The 21,772-nt window shown below is 44.6% G+C and overlaps 1 protein-coding gene across 1 annotated transcript; it reads left to right on the forward strand.

Annotated features, from left to right (window-relative positions):
* The first annotated feature begins 505 nt into the window (after positions 1–505).
* On the forward strand, positions 506–19,131 carry LOC138364310 (ipis-1-like). The gene is made up of 5 exons (XM_069323911.1): positions 506–839; positions 984–1,122; positions 4,889–5,132; positions 7,391–7,674; positions 17,894–19,131. Exons 1-5 carry the CDS (start codon positions 517–519, stop codon positions 18,170–18,172), a joined length of 1,269 nt encoding a protein of 422 aa, XP_069180012.1. The 5' UTR covers positions 506–516; the 3' UTR covers positions 18,173–19,131.
* Positions 19,132–21,772: the final 2,641 nt, after the last annotated feature.

Below are 21,772 nucleotides of genomic sequence, written 5' to 3' on the forward strand. Positions count from 1 at the left end.
CTACGAAGCCTCACCAACACCCATCACCACCACCCATCACCACTACCTGTCACCACCACCCATCACCACAGCCCATCACCAGCACCCATCACCACCACCCATCACCATCACCTGTCACTACCACCCATCACCATAGCCCATCACCACCACCCATTACCAGCACCCCATCACTTGCACGCATCACAACCACCCATCACCAGCACCCATCACCACCTCCCATTACCACCTCCATTAACACCGCCCATTACCACCACCCCTCACCACCAATCATAACTACCACCCATCACCATCATCGATCACCACCATCACCCACACCCCACCCCCCGCTCCCCCCCTCCTACCCCCCATCACCACCACCTATCACCAACAAAACTATTACACCACAACTCTCCTCAGACGACTACGAGCTTCTACTTATAAAAATATTTAATTCAATAAGATATTGGTATTTGTAATATAATAAAGTAGTCATCAGTGTTGGTGGAGCGCCGCTGCTACAGTCCTCTTCCCCACAGTATGAGGAAGCTGTGGTGTGCAGCAGTGTTGGTGGTGACGCTGGTGAGTGTGGTGAGGCCTCAGTGTATCTCCAACAATGACAAGCTGGTGGTGACCTCCCCACCTGACCTGGCCCATATCACCCCCTTCAGCTTGGACCTCTTCAAGCAGCTCTATCCACCCACCGCCACAGGAAACTTTTTCTTCTCGCCCTACAGCGTGTGGACCGCCCTGGTCCTGGCCTACTTTGGGTCTGCTGGCAGGACTCGTCAGCAGCTGCAGGACACCCTTCGTCTCAGAGACCCTTCAACCACTTTGGCTACCTACAGGGCCCTCGATCGTCTGTGAGTCCACTCACATTCCTCACTTGTCATCTTAATTACTATCTTTTGTACTTAAACAATTAAAATTTGTATTACATTTATCTGTATCAACGAGCGATGTTTACCAATATTTGTGGTATATTATTGTTAATTATGAACGCGCAGGTATGCTGAGAGACAAGCCAACACCACAGAGTATGTGATAGACTTGGCCAACAAGATATACGTGGACGCAGACTTCGCCCTTCGGGAGTGCGTGAGGGAGGTCCTCCCTACGGAGGTGCAGACAACCAACTTTAAGAAGGTGTGATATATTATGCATGCAGGCGGCAGTACTGTAGTTAACTTGTGACTGTTGGAGTGTGTTGGTTCATTCTGATCACCGACCCTTGTTATTGCACAGATGGACAGAGTCATCACGTGGGAACCCTTGACAGCACTACTGCACCTGTACTACTGAGTGTCTCAGCACCACATCTGAGACCCTCTGACACACACCATGTACTGCTCTTAGCAGCACCAGTAAACACAGCAGCAGCACTACAGCTGAGACACTGACACACACCATGTACTGCTCTCAGCAGCACCAGTAAACACAGCAGCAGCACTACAGCTGAGACCCTCTGACACACCATGTACTCCTCTCAGCAGCACCAGTAAACGCAGCAGCAGTTCTACAGCTAAGACCCCTCTGACACACACCATGTACTGCTCTCAGCTGCATCAGTAAACACAGCAGCAGCACTACAGCTGCGACACCCTGACACACACCATGTACTGCTCTCAGCAGCACCAGTAAACACAGCAGCAGCACTACAGCTGCGACACCCTGACACACACCATGTACTGCTCTCAGCAGCACCAGTAAACACAGCAGCAACACTACAGGTGTGTGTGTGTGTGATCCTCTATCCATCTATCATTCTATCCGTCCATCTTATTTTTCCAACTATCATTGTATCCATCCATCTACTCTTGTAGATGTTTAAGTGTTTAAAGTGTTTCTTTAGAATTGTTATTATATAATTAAATGGACTGTATTAATAATAGTTTCTTGTCAGGTATTTCCACTTACACATATTTAGGGGTTAGATTGATAACATTAAATTTGAAATTGAAATAATATTAATTCAATGAATTAGTTAGTAAGTTACACTACTATTGGTTAATGGTGAGAACTTTGTGGCTTAGCTGGAAAGACGTATCCTTCCTAGGTCAGCCCAGACACGGAGTAGATAACGTGGATCAAACATGCAAAATAGACCTCGTGGTCCCTGCGTCCAGTACTCCCACGTGTTGAAACTGATGTGGTATCCTCTCACATCTCCATCGTATATGTGCCAACAATTTACGGTATACTAATTGCTACAACTTACTATTCACATTGCAATTATATTCAAGGCAATACCCAATGGAATTAAATGAAGCTTACTTGGTTTATTTGTAGGGCATGACTCCTAACCCGGCTGAAATTCTAATCTTATAGAGCTCGTAACAAAAGAATAAAGCTTACAACTGGGACAAGTTCTCTCGTGGTTGGAGGATGTGGCAGTCCGATGTATGGTAACTTGTTCTAGGACAAGTCTCAGCTGCTCAACTTGCCCCTTCGAGAGATACCCTTCTCTTATAAGTACAAATATGGCGGTAAAAGGGAGTATTATGGTATATCCAATCGTCAACAACGCCATGTGCTCAGCTACTGCCGCGGTGCGCGGCGTCCTACCTCCTCCCTCACAGCTTTTTTTTTTTTTTTTAATTTATATATACAAGAGTTTTTACATTCTTGTACAACCACTAGGACGCATAGGGTGTCCGGCAAGTCCTTAATCCTATGTTTCCTGGAATACGACCCCCACGAAGAATCGTTTTAACAACCAGGTACCCATTTTACTGTTGAGTTAATCAGAGGCTACAGTTAAGGATCTGCGCCCATTAAATCCTCCCCGGTCAAGATACGAAGCCAGGACAAAGTGCACGCGGAACGCCAGGCGAGCGTCTTACCACTACGCCACGGAGACTGCTATCTAACGGAGGAGACTGCTATGTAAAGGAGACTGCTATCTAACGGAGGAGACTGCTATGTAACGGAGACTGCTATCTAACGGAGGAGACTGCTATGTAACGGAGACTGCTATCTAACGGAGGAGACTGCTATGTAACGGAGACTGCTATCTAACGGAGGAGACTGCTATGTAACGGAGACTGCTATCTAACGGAGGAGACTGCTATGTAACGGAGACTGCTATCTAACGGAGGAGACTGCTATGTAACGGAGACTGCTATCTAACGGAGACTAGCTTATAGTCACGACACCTCTTTCCGGTGTAAATTTACATATGAGAGGAGGTAGATGCTAATTTATGAGCGATTTTATAATCCTCAATTATTATGAACAGTTTTATACTGTTTCTGACAGCCTACCGCAAAGAGTTCAATAATTTAGGAAGAGTTATATTAAGCTAGAATTCCCAGTATGATCCCTCCTCTTTCTCCATGAAACATTTATTCACGGTAGTTTTAAATTTTACTATAAGAGGAAGTCAAGGAATTCATCCTATTTATTAATGGAACTCAATCTAAGATAGTAATCGCGAATAAAGGCAGATTGTAGATGAAGTTTTATGAAGTGTTAGGCAAAGGAATAGTCACCGCGAACATGTGGCGACTGACCCGATCATCCCTTTGCATGTTCTAGAACTTCTAAACCCTCAATTATCAGATTATTAGTACGGTTAGTTAGATTAGTGTTTTAACGCAACGGATTTTGTCTTATTGTATCATGGGTTAGCATTTGGGGTGTCGGAAATTTCCGACAACTCTATCCATCTATCATTCTATCCATTCATCTATCATTCTATCCATCCATTTATCATTCTGTCCATCCATTTATCATTCTGTCCTTCCATCTGTCATTCTATCCATCCATCTATCATTCTGTCCATCCATCTATCTCTGGATGGTTATCCATCTATTTATCAATTATCTATTCATTCATCTATCCGGCCATCTCTCTATTCATCCATCCATCCATCTACCTACTTTTTATCTTTCTCTTTATCCCCCCATCTTCTATCTCTAAATAGACCTTTATTTAGAGGTTTAATAGAACCTCTCTCTCTCTCTCTCTCTCTCTCTCTCTCTCTCTCTCTCTCTCTCTCTCTCTCTCTCTCTCTCTCTCTCTCTCTCTCTCTCTCTCTCTCTCTCTCTCTCTCTCTCTCTCTCTCTCTCTCTCTCTCTCTCTCTCTCTCTCTCTCTCTCTCTCTCTCTCTCTCTCTCTCTCTCTTTCTCTTTCTCCTTCTAAGAAAGGAAATTTTGAGTGTTTTTGTTTTCAACTTAAATAATAGGCCATTGAGTGGTAGGTTTGGGACGTTGGTAAGCCACACGGTATGAAGGAGTTGTCAGGAGGAATGGAGGAGGCAATATTGAAGTTGTGTGTTTATGGTAGTACGGCTGAAGTTTGAACATCAGAAAATATATTTATATTTTCTCAAAATCAGTAAATAATGTTGTATATTATGATAAGAAACAAGCAGTTTGGATTTTTTATTAAAAAGTTACCCATCTGTTTTGTATCTGTGTCTCTGCCTTTGGCTGTGAGGGCATGGGAGTCTGTGGGAGTTGTTGTGGCTATACTTAATTTGTTTTATCGGGCTATGATCGAAATAATAACAAAAACAATAATGTCAATTTCCCAGTATCAATGAATAACGCCGCACACTATTAAAAAATTATTTATATGAAATTTTAATCAGAATATTTACAGGGTTAGCCAGCAGCCAGTGCCAAAAATTGTGGTGGGGATCTGAGTTTGGACCTTGCATCCTGTTCACTTATCACTTCTGGCGACCCTGACCAGCCAAAGTTCATCCCATACTACAGACCATTCTTTCGGCAAATTTGGGTGAATCTAGTCATAAGAGAAACTTATCTCTTATCTGCTTGTTTGACCAAAGCCTAAAACTTTGAACAGACAGACAGACATTTTCACTTCAGTATTATAGATGTTTACCCCTCATTGTTTAGATTACCCTTATTTTGTGTAATCCGCTTTCTTTTATTCCATCCATTAGGGCGACGAGGCGGCTGCAACAATCAACAACTTCATTAACAAGGCAACACGAGGCAAAATCCCGGAACTAGTGGATGGTGGAGCGGTGCAAGACAAGGTGATGGTGCTGGTGAACGCCGCCTACTTCACGGGTCTCTGGCTGGCGGCCTTCAACACCAGCGCCACCACCAAGGAGAAGTTCTTCCCCACCCCGGGCCGGCACACTCTTGTTGACATGATGAAACAAGTTGATTATTTCAAAATTGGTAAGTTAAAACACACAAACACACACACACACTACATACCAGTTGATTGACAGTTGAGAGGCGGGACCAAAGAGCCAGAGCTCAACCCCCCCACAAGCAAAACTAGGTGAGTACACACACACACACACACACACACATACACACACACATGCAGGGAGCCGGTGGCAGAGCGGAGAGCATGCTGTACACGTGATCCTGTGGTCCCGGGCTCAATTCCGGGCGCCGGCAAGAAACCATGGGCAGAGTTTCTTTCACCCTATGCCCTTGTTACCTGGCAGTAAATAGGTACCTGGGAGTTAGTCAGCTGTAATGGACTGCTTCGTGGAGGGTGGGGGTGTGTTGTGTGGGTGTGGGAAAAAAAAGTAGTAGGAGAAACAGTTGATTGACAGTTGAGAGGCGGGCCGAAAGAGCAGAGCTCAACCCCCGCAAGCACGACAAGGTGAATACACACACACACATAATGTGTGTGTGTATGTGTGTGTGCTGCTAAATGTGAGAGGACACAAAAAAGTATTCCTCCATAGGGACATGACAAGGGAGAAGAGAGCCATGGCAGCAGAAGCAAGGAAGACACACAGGGTGAGAGGAGAAAATCTGGGAACCACAGCCCCAATACAACATTCCCAGAGGTGAGAGGGTGGGGGGTAACTGCCAACCAGCATTCCAGGAACACCAGACAGTAGGAGAGCACCACCACCCTCCTCCCCATAGAAATCCTCCCAGTCCCGAACCCTCCCGGTCCCCACTCAAATGCTCAGTCAAATCCCCCATTCCCACCCTGTCACCCCATCCCGATTCCCACCCTTTTCCCCCTCTGCCCTTTCCAGCCGAGTTCCCTACCCCATCACCCCATTCCCTCCCAGTCCCCCCTCCCCCTCACCCTATATCCTCCCAGTTCCCCCTCACCCCATACTTTGAGGCCGCTTCGGGCCGAGATGGTCTCTGTTTACCTCTAGATGCTGGCGGCACTTCGCCTCTAATGTATGCTGCACTGTGATGTTTACTGTTTAGGAAAACTCCGTCTGGATCCTCCTCTGAGACCGGGAGGTCATATTGATCTAAATGTGTGCCATGATAGGATCTAAACTATTGGGACCAACTAAAGAGCCTAAACCTAAGCCACACCGCTCTCTTGAGCGCAGGCGGGAGAGATACATAATAATTTACACATGGAAAATAGTAGAGGGGCTGGTCCCAACCCTGCACACAGAAATAACAGCACATGAGACCAGAAGGCATGGCAGGATGTGCAGAATACCCCCGTTGAAGAGCAAAAGTGAAACAGGATCTCTGAGGGAGAACTCTGTCAACATCAGAGGCCCGAGACTGTTCAACACCCTTCTGCTACACATAAGGGGCACAACTGGCCGACCCCTCACAGTGTTCAAGAGAGAACTTGACAAACATCTCCAAAGGTTACCTGATCAACCAGGCTGTGACTCATACATCAGGCTGCGAGCAGACGCGCCCAACAGCCTGGTTGACCAGTCCAGCAACGAGGAGGCCTGGTCACCGACCGGGCCGCTGGGTCGATGAGCCCCGAAATCACCTCAAGGTAACCTCAAGGTCAAGGTAAGGTCACCTGAAGGAAACCATGTAACAGTGATGTCTTAGAGCCCTGCGGGGTCTCGTAAGTGTTTATAGGAGAGACGTTGTGTGCACCTCCAGACGTCGTCATGTTGTTGTAGGAGACTAGTGTGACAGTCCTGAGAGTGAACACTGGTTACAGTGGACTGTGGTTGTAGGAGACTAGTGTGACAGTCCTGAGAGTGAACACTGGTTACAGTGGACTGTGGTTGTAGGAGACTAGTGTGACAGTCCTGAGAGTGAACACTGGTTACAGTGGACTGTGGTTGTAGGAGACTAGTGTGACAGTCCTGAGAGTGAACACTGGTTACAGTGGACTGTGGTTGTAGGAGACTAGTGTGACAGTCCTGAGAGTGAACACTGGTTACAGTGGTCTGTGGTTGCAGGAGACAAGTGTGACAGTCCTGAGAGTGAACACTGGTTACAGTGGACTGTGGTTGCAGTAGACTAGTGTGACAGTCCTGAGAGTGAACACTGGTTACAGTGGACTGTGGTTGCAGGAGACAAGTGTGACAGTCCTGAGAGTGAACACTGGTTACAGTGGACTGTGGTTGCAGTAGACTAGTGTGACAGTCCTGAGAGTGAACACTGGTTACAGTGGACTGTGGTTGCAGTAAACTAGTGTGACAGTCCTGAGAGTGAACACTGGTTACAGTGGTCTGTGGTTGCAGGAGACTCGAGTGAGCTGGGAGCGACGGTGTTAGAGATGCCGTACAAGGGGAAGGCGGCGTCCATGTTGGTGTTGTTGCCTCACAACACCCCCGGCGGCGCCCCTCGCAAGACCTCCACGCCCTTGGCCGCCCCTGGCAACTCCGCCACGCCTTTGGACGCCATGCTGCGGCGCCTCTCCCACGACACCCTCCGCCACGCCCTCGCCAACCTCAGGAGAGAGGAAGTTATCCTCAAGTTTCCAAGGTTCAGGCTGGAACAAGTGATCACGAAGGACCTGATAAAGGTAGGTCATCACTTTGTTGATTTTATCATAATATTGGTAACCTTTGGCCAAACATTTCTTGAGTTTATTTAAAGCATTATAAATATACTTCTCAAAGAGAGTGTGGGATCTGTTAAGGTTATTGATGGCATGGCAAGCGTGTTATTGACGGCATGTCAAGAGTGTTATTGACGGCATGGCAAGAGTGTTACTGACGGCATGGCAAGCGTGTTATTGACGGCATGGCAAGCGTGTTATTGACGGCATGTCAAAAGTGTTATTGACGGCATGGCAAGAGTGTTATTGACGGCATGGCAAGCGTGTTATTGACGGCATGCCAATAGTGTTATTGACAGCATGTTTTGAGTATTATTGACAGCATGGCAAGCGTGTTATTTATGGCATGTCTAGAGTGTTATTGACGGCATGGCAAGCGTGTTATTGACGGCATGTCAAGAGTGTTATTGACAGCATATTTTGAGTATTATTGACAGCATGGCAAGCGTGTTATTTATGGCATGTCTAGAGTGTTATTGACGGCATGGCAAGAGTGTTATTGACGGCATGGCAAGCGTGTCATTGACGGTATTGCAAGAGTGTATTGACGGTATTGCAAGAGTGTATTGACGGCAAGACAAAAGTGTTATTGACGGCATCGCAAGAGTGTTATTGACGACATGGCAAGCGTGTTATTGACGGCATGACAAGAGTGTTATTGACGGCATGACAAGAGTGTAACGCCAGGAGCTGTGTTATGGTACCTGTGGTATGATCAACATGTTACCACACTGTTGATCATGTAATCCCTCCCCCTCCACTGTTCTTCATGTTAACTTTCATGAACTCGCTGCGTTATGCCAAGACATTTGCCTGTCTCGTCCCATGGCCCTTGTGGCGTGACATAAAACATGTGCCCAGATGATTCTGTAACATTCTGCAATCATCCTCTGTTACCTTTGTTTTCCGTAACATCATTATTTTGGCATCGTTCGCCAACATTAACATGCACAAGGTCACTCCTTCAGGGAGATCATTAACATATATTAGGAACAGTAGTGGTTCCAGAACCTATCCTTGGGGGACCCACATGTTACATTTCTCCCGCTGGAAACCTTGTCTCTGACTGTGACTACTCTCCATCAAGTATTTCCTTACCCAGCTTAGTGTTTCCCAAGTGTGCCAGCCTGTTCACGAGCCTTTCACGAGGAACATCATCAAATGCCTTTTAAGTGTCTAGGAAAATGCTATCTACCCAGCCTTCTTTTTTTTTGTCTTATTCTAGTAACCTTGTCATAGAAATCTATCAAGTTTGTCAGGCATGACTTTACCCTTCTAAATCCTTAATGTCGTTCTGTTGCAAAGATCATTCTCTCTAGATGCTCCAGTATTCTCGACCCGATTACTCAGTCCAGCACTGTACAAGGAATACTTGTCTGTGAGTCTGGTCTCTAATTTAGTGACTACATTTGCCTTTTTTATAATTCTGGAAGAATCCATGTTTAGAGGGTTTTATTAAACTCCTCAGTAAGTGGGGTCACAGTTTACCTCTTCAGTCTCCTTCAGTAGCCATAGTGATATTAAGGCTGGTCCAATTAATTTTGTTACATCTAGTTCCTTCAGGGGATTTGTAACCTCTTCCACTGTGACTATTATGTCATCCAGTGTTTTCTCTGGCCTTTCATCACTTAACTCTGGTCTCCACAGTGATGCCATTGTAATGACCACCAGGAATATTTTGTTTAGTTCCTCACACACATTCTTGTCGTTTTCCATATGACTGCCCTCTTCTGCCTTATAATGTGGTCTCTGACTGTTGTTTTACTCCTTCTATGGCTTTAAAAGAGCTTTGGTTGGTCCTTACCTCTGTGTCGTTTTCAAACTGTTTCTCGGCATCCCTCCTGACTCTTTAATAATTTCTGGCTTCCTTTAGTGATGTTATGAATTTAGCTTGCTTCTTATGGGGGTAAAGAGTATTAATGAGAAGGGCCAACAGCTAGAATCAGGAGGTATCAAAATTAGAGGAGATCAGATAAGTCCGGCCCCCAATAAGAACATAAAACCATATTAAAGTAGTGGCTTCAAGTAATACGTCAGCCTAGAGGTTGATCACTGATCCCCTACACAGGAAGAATGGATACTCCTTTAAAAACTAACTTATTTATTAAACCCTCTTAACAACCCCCCCATATACATTAACAACAATAACAATAACTACTTTACCACACTATCTTACGTTAACTACCTTGGTCCACATAGACAGGATACAAGGCTTACATTTGGGACAAGCTAGGGTAAAGTCTACTAGACAAGGGACACCAGCAAGGACTCTAGGTAGCTTGGTACCATTTGAGCACACGTCGTTCCACTGAGACCCTTTAGAGTAACTTAGCAATATAAACACTAAAGTAGCCTATACACATTACTACATACTTATGCCAGAAACGTACATGCAACACGGTACTTAGCTTTGTAAACTAGACACAGGATAAGGTAAGGGAAGAGGAGGAGGAGACAGAGTCACACAGGAGAGGTGTTGGCTCAACCACAGCAGTCCAGACTAGGCTGTCGGAGCTTCCAGTTCGAGCTCTCTCCAGTTGTTGTTGCCGGGAAGATAACCAGCTGACCGTGCAGCTTATAAACATTACAAATCTTCACCGATGTACAAAACTGATTACTTTAATAGTTCTAAGAATAGTTGATAACTAGTTCAGTGTTTAATAATCAATAACAAGCTCAGAGTCTGAATGCTCTGTGAGAAACAAGATTCGTCTTACATCTGGCAAGGATGATAGGAACAAAAACGCATCAGAAGTTCTATCAAATAATGTAAAGTACTTATTTAGAGCCCAATTTGATCTCTGGTTTCCAACTAAGGAACCCAGGGTCGTAACACTTCTCCCCCTTCGGAGAAAAAAATGTGGCTATTAGAATAATAGTCATATTTTTTTGTAAGATCATACAGAGAATAAAAAGGAAAATCTATGCTATAAAAGAAAATCAATCAAAAACAAAAATTTCTCTGCAAGAAAAAGTGCATGGGAATTCTCTGAAAGAAAAAGCACACAAAAATATATTTTCTGAAAGAAAAAGCACACACAAAGGAATTTTCTGAAAGAAAAAACACATAATAAAAAAGGGGGAAGTAAATAAATTTGACACGGAATATTTAATGTCACAGGAGAACCTAAAAAAAAATAACTAAATCATGACAGTTGGTATATGGCTTCCTGTGGCTCAGATGAATGTTACTCAGATAACAGGGAGAAAGCATTGGCTATCATATTGAGCCGGGCCTGGTAGGTGGGTAATGGAATGATTGAAGTCCTATAGGTACAATGCCCACCTGAGGATGCGTTTATTTTTCGGCTTCATCTGGTGTATAAACACCAGTGGGTTATGGTCCGTGTACACTTCCACTATATTAGTTGTTAGATATACTTCAAATTTTTTACATGTTAACACTAGCGCCAACGCTTCTTTTTCTACCACTGAATAATTGCGTTGCTCATTGTCAAATTTCACAGAGTAATAGTATACTGGGTGGTCCTCTTGATCATCCCCAGTTTGCAACAACACTGCACCAGCAGCCGAGTCAGATGCGTCAACATGAATTTTAAACGGTCGGTCGAACCTTGGACTAGCGAGCACTGGGGCGGAAGTTAAGATCAATTTAAAATTTTTGAACTCTTCTGCACAGTCTGTTGACCACTTAAATTTAACGGCCTTTCGCAACAAGTCTGTGAGAGGAGTGGTGACACTGGAAAAGTTCTGACAAAAGCGTCGGTAGTACGCACACATACTGATAAACCTTTGAACGTTCTTTTTAGACCGGAGCACTGGATACTCCAGAATGGCACTGATTTTATCTTGCCGAGGTAACACTTTTCCTTGGCCTACTTCATAACCGAGGTATGTCACTGTGCCTTGGCCAAAATGACACTATTTTGCATTTAAGGTTAGATTGGCATTTTTCAAAACTGTGAACAACTGGCGTAACCTAGCTATGTGGTCAATCCAATTACTATCAAAAAGAACAATGTCATTTAAATACGCCCGACAATTTGGCTCATTAGTGAGCAGAGAGTTCATTAGCCTCTGGAACGTGGCAGAGGCATTACGCAAGCCGAACGGTAACACTTGATACTCAAAGACACCATAGGGTTACGAACGCAGTTAATTGCTTGGCACGTTCGGTGAGCGGGATCTGATAATAACCTATCGAGAGGTCGAATTTTGAGACGTACGTGGTGTTTCCGATCTCGCCAATACAGTCTTTGAGGAGGGGTAGTGGATAGGCATCCACAATGGTCACCTTGTTGAGCTGCTGATAGTCGGTGCATAATCGCCAGGAGCCGTCTGGTTTGGGGACCAAAAAGCAGGTCGAGCACCAAGAGCCCTGGCTCGGCTGGATGAGGCCGTGCTAGAGCAGTAAGTCGACTTCGTTCTTCACGATGGCCTTTTTTCCTGGACTCATCCGATAAGGTTGAAGACGAATGGGGTATAGTCCGTCAACTTGACATCATGATAGATGGCATAAGTCTGGGTCAGGACTTCCCCGAACAGACTGGAGAATTCGTCAAGCAATGACTGCACCTCCTCACGTTGGGCCATCTGCAAATGGGACAGTCCCACCTCCACAGCATTTGCAGAGCTAGAATTATTGAGAATGAGATTAGTTGGGTCCCCAGAACAATCATCCCCTCCCTCACTGGAAAAGGAAACATTGGTTAGTGCAACGGGCTTGGGGCCCTGGAACTTCTTCAGACGGTTCAAGTGCACAAGTATCACCTGGTTGTGCTTGTCAGAGTGCCTTACTGTGTACGTGAGGTCCCCAGCCTTTCCTGTCACAATATAGGGGCCCTTGTACCTGTGAGACTTATTGTTCTCAAGTCGAGGCTTTAATGCCAAGACAGGGTCACCAGGTTGAAATACCCACAACTTAGCCTTAGCATCGTGTCGTTCTTTAATATTTTCTTGGGCCTTCCCAAGATACTTTAGTGCAGCCGCCTTGCAGTCCCTGAATCTCTGGTGGTGTTGCGCAAAGAAAGCCGAACCTTTGGTCAATGTTACGTTCCCTAACAGATTCTCCTGTAACATTTGCAAGGGTCCACGAACTTTATGGCCAAAGAGTAACTCAAAAGGAGAACAACCCCAGTGATCCTTGTAACCCCTCTCAAGCAGCAAACAAAACATAAGGCAGGCTCTCATCCCAGAAGTTGTGGGAAATCTCACACGATGTCTTCAACATCTGCTTGAGCGTTTGATAGAACTGCTCAATTACCGCCTGACTCTGTGGATGGTATGGGTTGGAAACCTTATGAGTTATTCCATGGTCCTTACAGAATTGTTAAAAAATATCAGACTTAAAGTTAGTACCATTGTCAGTTTGCACGACCTGAGGCAGTCCAAAAGTAGAAAAAAATTGCAACATACGAGCAACAACAGTCTTTGCTCAGATGTTCCTTACAGCAAAAGCCTCAGGGTAACAGGTCGTGATACACATCATCGTGATTAGGTAAATATTACCAGACTTAGTTCTAGATAATGGACCAACACAGTCCATTACTACATGAGAAAATGGTTCCTCCGGCATGACAATAGACCTTAGTGGAGCTTTAGATGGTGTCTGGTTTGGTTTCCCAACACGCTGACAAGGAATACACGAGCTACAAAATTTTGCCAGATCGCTTTTCAGCTTGGGCCAAAAGAAATATTTAAAAATTTTGTGATAAGTAATATTAATACCTTGGTGTCCCCCCATGGGATCATCATGAGCAGCTGCCAAAACTCTCTCCCTATAGCAAGTATGCAACATAACCTGGTGGACTACCTCCAACTCATTTGACAATGGAGAACTCTGTGGTCTCCATTTTCTCATCAAAATCTGATAATTATAGTAGTACCCGATTGCTGCATCTACAATCTCCACCTTAGAGAGAGCTACATCATGACATTCTGCAAGACTGGTGTCAGCTTTCTGTAAATCACTCAAGGAGGCATCCAGGCCATGGTCAGATGCCATTGGCTGAGGCTCAACAGTGTTCTCATCCACCTCCTCACTACTCTCGGTAGGAGGCGATGATAGGCTCTCCAGTGTCCTTGGCCACGTCATCAATTTGGGCCTTGAATGTGTCCGCAAGGTCCACTTGGCTTTCACCACTCGGAAAGTTCCTCGTGTCCTCAGGATTTACCACCTTGGCAACCACAGGGCTGCCCTTACATTTAAGTCTCATAGACCTGGTCACCACGCATGCAGGGTACACAACATTATCCTCTGCAGCGGGTAGATCCAGGGAAACCTTAGGAGTAAGCAACATAATAGGTAGTCTGGAGTCCCCTACCTTATCCCCTGCTAAATCATTACCCAATATTACATCAACATTAAGGAAAGGTAGGTAAGAAGTGACTCCGACTGTACAAACACCCTTGTGAAAATCAGATTCCAGGGTAACCATATGGAGGGGTACTGCTCGAGTATCACTCGTGACACCCTCGACCAGTACTACCTCTCCAGTGTCGAGTGTTGACACCTTGCAAAGCACTCTCCAAGATTAAAGTCTGGATGGCCCCAGTGTCTCGGTAGATCACCACCTCATTCCAGGAAGAACCCTCAGACAAAAGTCTCCCCTTCGACAAGAATGGGGTAAGCAGGTCCAACCACTGTGGGTTGGAGATCTTACTCCCTAACCCTTCAGAAGGCCTCAAGCCCTGTGTCACCACAAGAGCATTGGGTCTTTTTTTCTGGGTGCAGTTGCCAACAATGGCTAGTAATGTGGTTTGGACGTTTACAGTGACCACAGACTCGTCGGGAAGAAGAGACATTGCTAACCATAACTGCCCTTTGGTTCACCCTTAGGTGCCATGAGGCTAGACAATTTAACAGGGTTAGTTATGTCTGAAACAGAAGGTGCATTAGTTATAGGGTTAGAATGGGCTGGTCTGGACTGGCTGTGGGTATAAGTTTTGTTACTATGTGTCTAAGGTACTGTGCTACAGGCTCTGGAATATTATCTATAAAATTCTCTGCTAAAACTAAATTCTTAAGTGCCTCGTATGTTTCGGCTTTAGTCGAGCGAATCCATTTTTCAAACAATCTTATTTGGTCATTAGCAAATTCAGTGAGAGGCTGGTTGTGAGTAGGCCTAAGGTTGCGATAAGCTTGGCGGTGAGCTTCAGGCGTCATTTCATATGCCCTCAAAATCTGTTCCCTGACTTTACTATAATCAAAACACTCGCAGTCAGGTATGTTTATAAAAATATCTTGGGCTTTACCTTTAAGCTGCCCCTGTAAGATTTTCACCCACTCTTCCTTTGGCCAGTTCATGGACTAGCCAATCTCGGAAAATTGTTGAAAAACCTTTCAGGGTCTGACTCTGAAAATCCCGGCAGGTTATGCTTTTTATCATAATGCCTGGGGTTTGAATCCCCGGCCGGTGGTGGTACATTGGCATTGCCTCTAATTTTTGCCTCCTCAGTTTTGAGCCTTTGTTCCTCTACTCCTAGCATTTTGTTCTTCCACTCTTGCCTCTTGTTCGGCTAGTTTTAATTAGGGGCATCTGTAATTCAAATTCTATCCTGCTAGATTCTCTTTCAGCTGGGCTGGCCTGGCATAAAATAGTATCAATTGCCAATAGGCCTTGGTCTATGCAATTCTGTAAATTTCATTTGTTATGACACTTTTTATTAGTTTCATTTAAGTTGAGGCCTAATTCCTTGTCTAAAAACACTAAATTAGCTTTGGTAAGCTTCTTGATCTCTACCACTGAAGGTGCCTTTGCCAGTTCCTGCAATTTAGCCTCTATCACTAATTATTTTAGCTCCTAGCCAAAGAAAAAATAAAATAAAAAATTTGAAAAAAACAAAAATTTGCATGACCCCTGTCACAAGGCCACACTCACCTCAATCGTGAAGAGATCCAGCTGGGTGTCCAGTCAGTGCAAGATGTTTCCTTTGCCAGTTGAGCTGGACCCTAGGATACCACACAACCGTTCATCGGAATTCAAGAATTTTAGTTTTGGCACTCAAAAATCTAATTTTTTACAATTAAAATGTTCCTCCCGGTCAGGCCAACCACTTGTTATGAATTTAGCTTGCTTGTTATAGGCGGTATAGAGTATTAATGAGAAGGGCCAACAGCTAGAATCAGTACGTATCAAAATTAGAGGAGATCAGATAGGCCCGGCCCCCAGTACGAACATAAAACCATATTAAAGTAGTGGCTTCAAGTAATACGTCAATCCTAGAGGTTGATCACTGATCCCCTACACAGGAAGAATGGATACTCCTTTAAAAACTAACTTATTTATTAAACCCTCTTAACAACCCCCCATATACATTAACAACAATAACAATAACTACTTTACCACACTATCCTACATTAACTACCTTGGTCCACATAGACAGGATACAAGGTTTACACTTGGGACAAGCTAGAGTAAAGTCTACTAGGCAAGGGACACTAGCAAGGACTCTAGGTAGCTTGGTACCATTTGAGCACACGTCGTTCCACTGAGACCCTTTAGAGTAACTTAGCAATATAAACACTAGCGTAGCCTAAACACATTACTACATATTTATGCCAGAAACATACATGCAACACGGTACACGGTTTACTTTGTAAACTGACACAGGATAAGGTAAGGGAAGAGGAGGATACAGAGCCACACAGGAAAGGTGTTGGCTCAACCACAGCAGTCCAGACAAGGCTGTCGGAGCTTCCAGTTCGAGCTCTCTCCAGTTGTTGTTGCCGGGAAGATAACCAGCTGACCGTGCAGCTTATAAACATTACAAATCTTCACCGACGTACAAAACTGGTTACTTTAATAGTTCTAAGAATAGTTGATAACTAGTTCAGTGCTTAATAATCAACAACAAGCTCAGAGTCTGAATGCTTTGTGAGAAACAAAATTCGTCTTACATCTGGGAAGGACGATAGGAACAAAAACGGATCAGCAGTCCTATTAAATAATGTAAAGTACTTCTTTAGAGCTCAATTTCATCTCTGGTTTCCAACTAAGGAACCCAGGGTCTTAACAAGTGCGTCTATTTTCCTCTCATCCGAGCTCTCTCCACTTTGTCCAGGCTTTTGTCTTCCTCTCATGCGCTTCTCTCCACTGCCTCTTGAACCATTGGTGTACTTTGTCCTGTGTCACGTTTCTTGACCCTTGTGGCTTGACATATTATATATACCACATCCCTGTGTCACGTCTCTTGACCCTTGTGGCTTGACATATTATATATACCACATCCCTGTGTCACGTCTCTTGACCCTTGTGGCTTGACATATTATATATACCACATCCCTGTGTCACGTCTCTTGACCCTTGTGGCTTGACATATTATATATACCACATCCCTGTGTCACGTCTCTTGACCCTTGTGGCTTGACATATTATATATACCACATCCCTGTGTCACGTTTCTTGACCCTTGTGGCTTGACATATTATATATACCACATCCCTGTGCATTACTTCCCACCAAAAGATCGTTCACTGTGTACACAGATAGTCTGTCATGTACACATATGGTCTGCTGTGTACACAGATGGTCTGCTGTGTACACAGATGGTCCGCTTTGTACACAGATGGTCCACTGTGTACACAGATGGTCCACTGTGAACACATATGATCCACTGACTGTGTACACAGATGGTCCGCTGTGTACACATATGGTCCACTGTGTACACAGATGGTCCGCTGTGTACACAGAGGATCCGCTGTGTACACAGATGGTCCACTGTGTACACAGATGATCTGCTGTGCACACAAATGGTCCACTGTGTACACAAATGGTCCACTGTGTACACATATGGTCCGCTGTGTACACAAATGGTCCGCTGTGTACACAGATGGTCCACTGTGTACACAGTTGGTCCGCTGTGTACACAAATGGTCCGCTGTGTACACAGATGGTCCACTGTGTACACAGATGGTCCACTGTGTACACAGATGGTTCACTGTGCACACAGATGGTCCTCTGTGTACACAAGTGGTCGACTGTGTACACAAGTGGTCCACTGTGTACACAGATGGTGTACTGTGAACACTAACTACAACCTTAATGCCGTCAGTAGCCAACGCACACAGATCGTCAGACATTTGCCTCCCTTATTAAGACCCGTCTGCATACCGGCGCTGTTCTATATGTACATTGTTACACTGTCGGCAGGGAGAGAGACCAGCTTGAGGTGAATAACAACTTGTTGTATGTTACCTGTAACACTCTCATCTCTACCACAGGCTCTCAACACCCTCGGGATCCAGGACCTGTTCACTGATGCTGCCGACCTCTCTAATTATCATCCTACTGGCAATTTGCTGGTTACCGATAGCATCCATAAGGCCGTGATAGAGGTGAACGAGGAGGGCTCGGAGGCTGCTGCTGCGACAGCTCTGGTCGTCAGCCTTACGTCCTTAATACCTCCTCGCGTGTTCTCGTGTGACCGACCCTTCGTCTTTCTCATTCAAGATAACGATACCAGCAACATTCTCTTCTTGGGCGTGTACAGGCAGCCGTAGATCTTCCAGGGCGTGTACAGGCTGCCGTACATCTTCCTGGGCGTGTACAGGCAGCCGTAGATCTTCCTGGGAGTGTACAGGCAGCCATAGATCTTCCTGGAAGTGTACAGGCAGCCGTAGATCTTCCTGGAGTGTACAGGCAGCCGTAGATCTTCCTGGAAGTGTACAGGCAGCCGTAGATCTTCCTGGAAGTGTACAGCCAGCCGTAGATCTTCCAGGGCGTGTACAGGCAGCCTTAGATCTTCCTGGGAGTGTACAGGCAGCCGTAGATCTACCTGGGCGTGTACAGGCAGCCGTAGATCTTCCTGGGAGTATACAGGCAGCCGCAGATCTTCCTGGGCGTGTACAGGCAGCCGTAGATCTTCCTGGGCGTGTACAGGCAGCCGTAGATCTTCCTGGAAGTGTACAGGCAGCCGTAGATCTTCCTGGGCGTGTACAGGCAGCCGTAGATCTTCCTGGGCGTGTACAGGCAGCCGTAGATCTTCCTGGGCGTGTACAGGCAGCCGTAGATCTTCCTGGAAGTTTACAGGCAGCCGTAGATCTTCCAGGGCGTGTATAGGCAGCCGTAGATCTTCCTGGGCGTGTACAGGCAGCCGTAGATCTTCCAGGGCGTGTACAGGCAACCGTTGATCTTCCATTGCGTGTACAGGCAGCCGTAGATCTTCCAGGGCGTGTACAGGCAACCGTAGATCTTCCAGGGCGTGTACAGGCAGCCGTAGATCTTCCAGGGCGTGTACAGGCAGCCGTAGATCTTCCAGGGCGTGTACAGGCAGCCGTAGAGACATGGCAGGACACTAACTGCTCCAGGAGCCCATATTATGCTTAATGTTATCATGTTTGTTAATGTGTTGTGTCAGCAACACGCGGTGTTGATGGTCCCGTTCTGCAGCTCACAGCAGAACAATGTTAACCAGAAAGTCATAAATGGAAAACATCCATAATTAAAGTTCTTAAAAGTACCTATGTTTTATTTATCATCAGCCTTAGACAGCAAGCATTAGTGAATATGATCACAAAACTTAATTTAACTAGTCTAAGACGATCACAACATTCATAAAACCTCAAATGTATCGTTTGTAAAAAAGGTCCACCTGTTGTTCGGGTAAAAATCTATCTCGTATTATTTACATGGCAGCGTGTGCGCGGGCAGGCGTGCGCGCGCACAGGCGTGTCTGTACGTAATTGTCTAAGGGTAGTTACAAAATGAGAGCTACGGTCGTGGTGTCCCGTCTTCCCAATACTCTTTGTCGTTTAACGTTGGGAACTACTGACGGTTTTGGCCTCAATCATCTTCTCACTTAGCTTGTTCCAACCGTCTACCACTGTTTGCAAAAGGAAGATTTCTAATAATTTTTCTGTCATTTGGTTTCCTTACCTTGAATCTGTGTACTCTTGTTTTAGAAGTTGGTGATCTCAGGAATTCCTCTTTTTCAAGTTTGTAGATTCCTGTTACTATCTTCTATGTAGTGATCATATCACCTCTTTCTCTTCTTTCTTCTAGCTTTGGCACAATGAAAAAAGCTAGCTGCTCGTAGCTCTTGTTTTTCAGTTCTGGAAGCCATTTTGTAGCATGCCTTTACACCGTTCCCAGTTTACTTACGTGCGTCCTGATATATGGCACCATACAACTGCTGCATATTCCAATTTTCGTATCATTATATATATATATATATATATATATATATATATATATATATATATATATATATATATATATATATATATATATATATATATATAAACATTTTATGTATTTATTTATTTCCCATATATATATATATATATATATATATATATATATATATATATATATATATATATATATATATATATATATATATATATATATATATATATATATAAGTATATTTTGGTACCAGTCTTTCCTGTAGACATATATTATTAAATATGACCGAAAAAGTGAGATTAATAATTCTAACACGAATTTTCTCAATCTTTCGTACATTTCTTTTCACTGTTGGAGGTAATTCAAAAATCAATTCTCCAAAATTCATTTTTATTTCTACTCTGACGCGACACGAGCGCGTTTCGTAAAACTTATTACATTTTCAAAGACTTTAGTTTACAAATACACAACTGAATAGAACTTACACATCTCCGATTTTGTTTATATCTACATTTGAGTGAGGTGGATGGGGTGAGGTGGCATTAATAGGGTATTAATATTAATACGACACTACAGCCGAACTGAAAGCAAAGGTCAACAAATTGATCGAAACTGTAAACGCCAAGAAATCTGGACTCCACCTGCCAAAGATTATTGGGGAATATAAACCTGGATATGCGTATGGAAATGTCAAGACACACAAGCCTGGAAAAACACTTCGGCCAATCATCAGCCAGATACCCACACCCACGTACAGACTGGTGAAACGACTCAACGGCTTGCTGACTCCTTATGTCCCTTGCGCCTTCAGCCTGAAGTCTCCAAAGGAATTTGTTGACTTGCTGCGGGGAACACGGGCCACATGGATAAGAGCCTCGTTGGACGTAGAATATCTGTTTACCAACGTACCTGTGGATGATACAATCGGGATGATAGCCGACAGAGTGTACCGTAATCCGGCCTGTACTCCTCTTGGCATACCAGAAAACAGTCTAAGAAAACTACTCCAAGCTTGTACTAAAGAGGCACCCTTCTTGAGCCCGGATGGGCACATGTATAAGCAAGTAGATGGGGTCGCCATGGGTTCTCCCCTAGGTGTCCTGTTTGTAAACTTCTACATGGGTACCATCGAGCAAAAAGTCTTAGTCAACATGAACTTGAAACCGGCCATATACTGCAGGTATGTTAATGACATTTTTACACAGGTACCTGATGTCAGACATCTGCAGGAGCTGAAGGAGGCATTTGAGCAGAATTTTGTGTTGCGTTTCACTTACGAGATGGAGAAGGATGGGAAGCTGCCCTTTCTAGATGTAACAGTCATGGAAAGGAGCGGAGTTTTCCACACTGCAGTCTACACTAAGGAAACAAACATAGGAATGTGCCTGAATGCCAACAGTGACTGCCCGGACAGGTACAAGAGGAGTGTTGTTAACGCTTATGTCGACCGTGCCCTCAGCCACAGCTCAGAATGGAAGCAAGTCGATGAAGAACTCTGTAGGGTAAGGCTGGTCCTAGTCAACAACGGCTTCTCCAATGGTTTCGTGGAAGACATCATAAGAAGGAGAGTGAAACGCCATGCAACCTCTGAAGAGACAACTAACACAACACCTATACCCCCTATTTGACTATTTTACAGGAACTTCTTTTCCACAGCCCATAAAACAGAGGAAAGGGTCCTGAAAGATATTGTCAGTAGAAACGTTATCCCTACAGACAAAAATCAGAAGATACAACTGACGATTTACTATAAAACCAGAAAAACGGCCAGCCTACTCATAAGAAACTCTCCAGACACAAAGCAGAACGCTTTAAAAGAGACCAACGTCGTCTATGCCTTCAAATGCATTCTTGGGGACTGTAAGCCTCAAAAAACCATGTATATAGGCAAGACAACAACATCTCTTTCTAGGCGTTTAACGATGCATAAGCAACAGGGCTCCATTAAGGAACATATGATCTCTTCCCACAAA

Source organism: Procambarus clarkii, chromosome 13 (genome assembly GCF_040958095.1).
Source record: "Procambarus clarkii isolate CNS0578487 chromosome 13, FALCON_Pclarkii_2.0, whole genome shotgun sequence".
NCBI lineage: Eukaryota > Metazoa > Arthropoda > Malacostraca > Decapoda > Cambaridae > Procambarus > Procambarus clarkii.

Bases quoted from the DNA above. Each gene is read 5' to 3' on its own strand.
- LOC138364310 (XM_069323911.1), top strand. From the start codon at position 517: ATGAGGAAGCTGTGGTGTGCAGCAGTGTTGGTGGTGACGCTGGTGAGT. The intron at 840-983 runs GTGAGTCCACTC...ATGAACGCGCAG, and splicing joins TACAGGGCCCTCGATCGTCT to GTATGCTGAGAGACAAGCCA. The intron at 1,123-4,888 runs GTGTGATATATT...TCCATCCATTAG, and splicing joins AGACAACCAACTTTAAGAAG to GGCGACGAGGCGGCTGCAAC.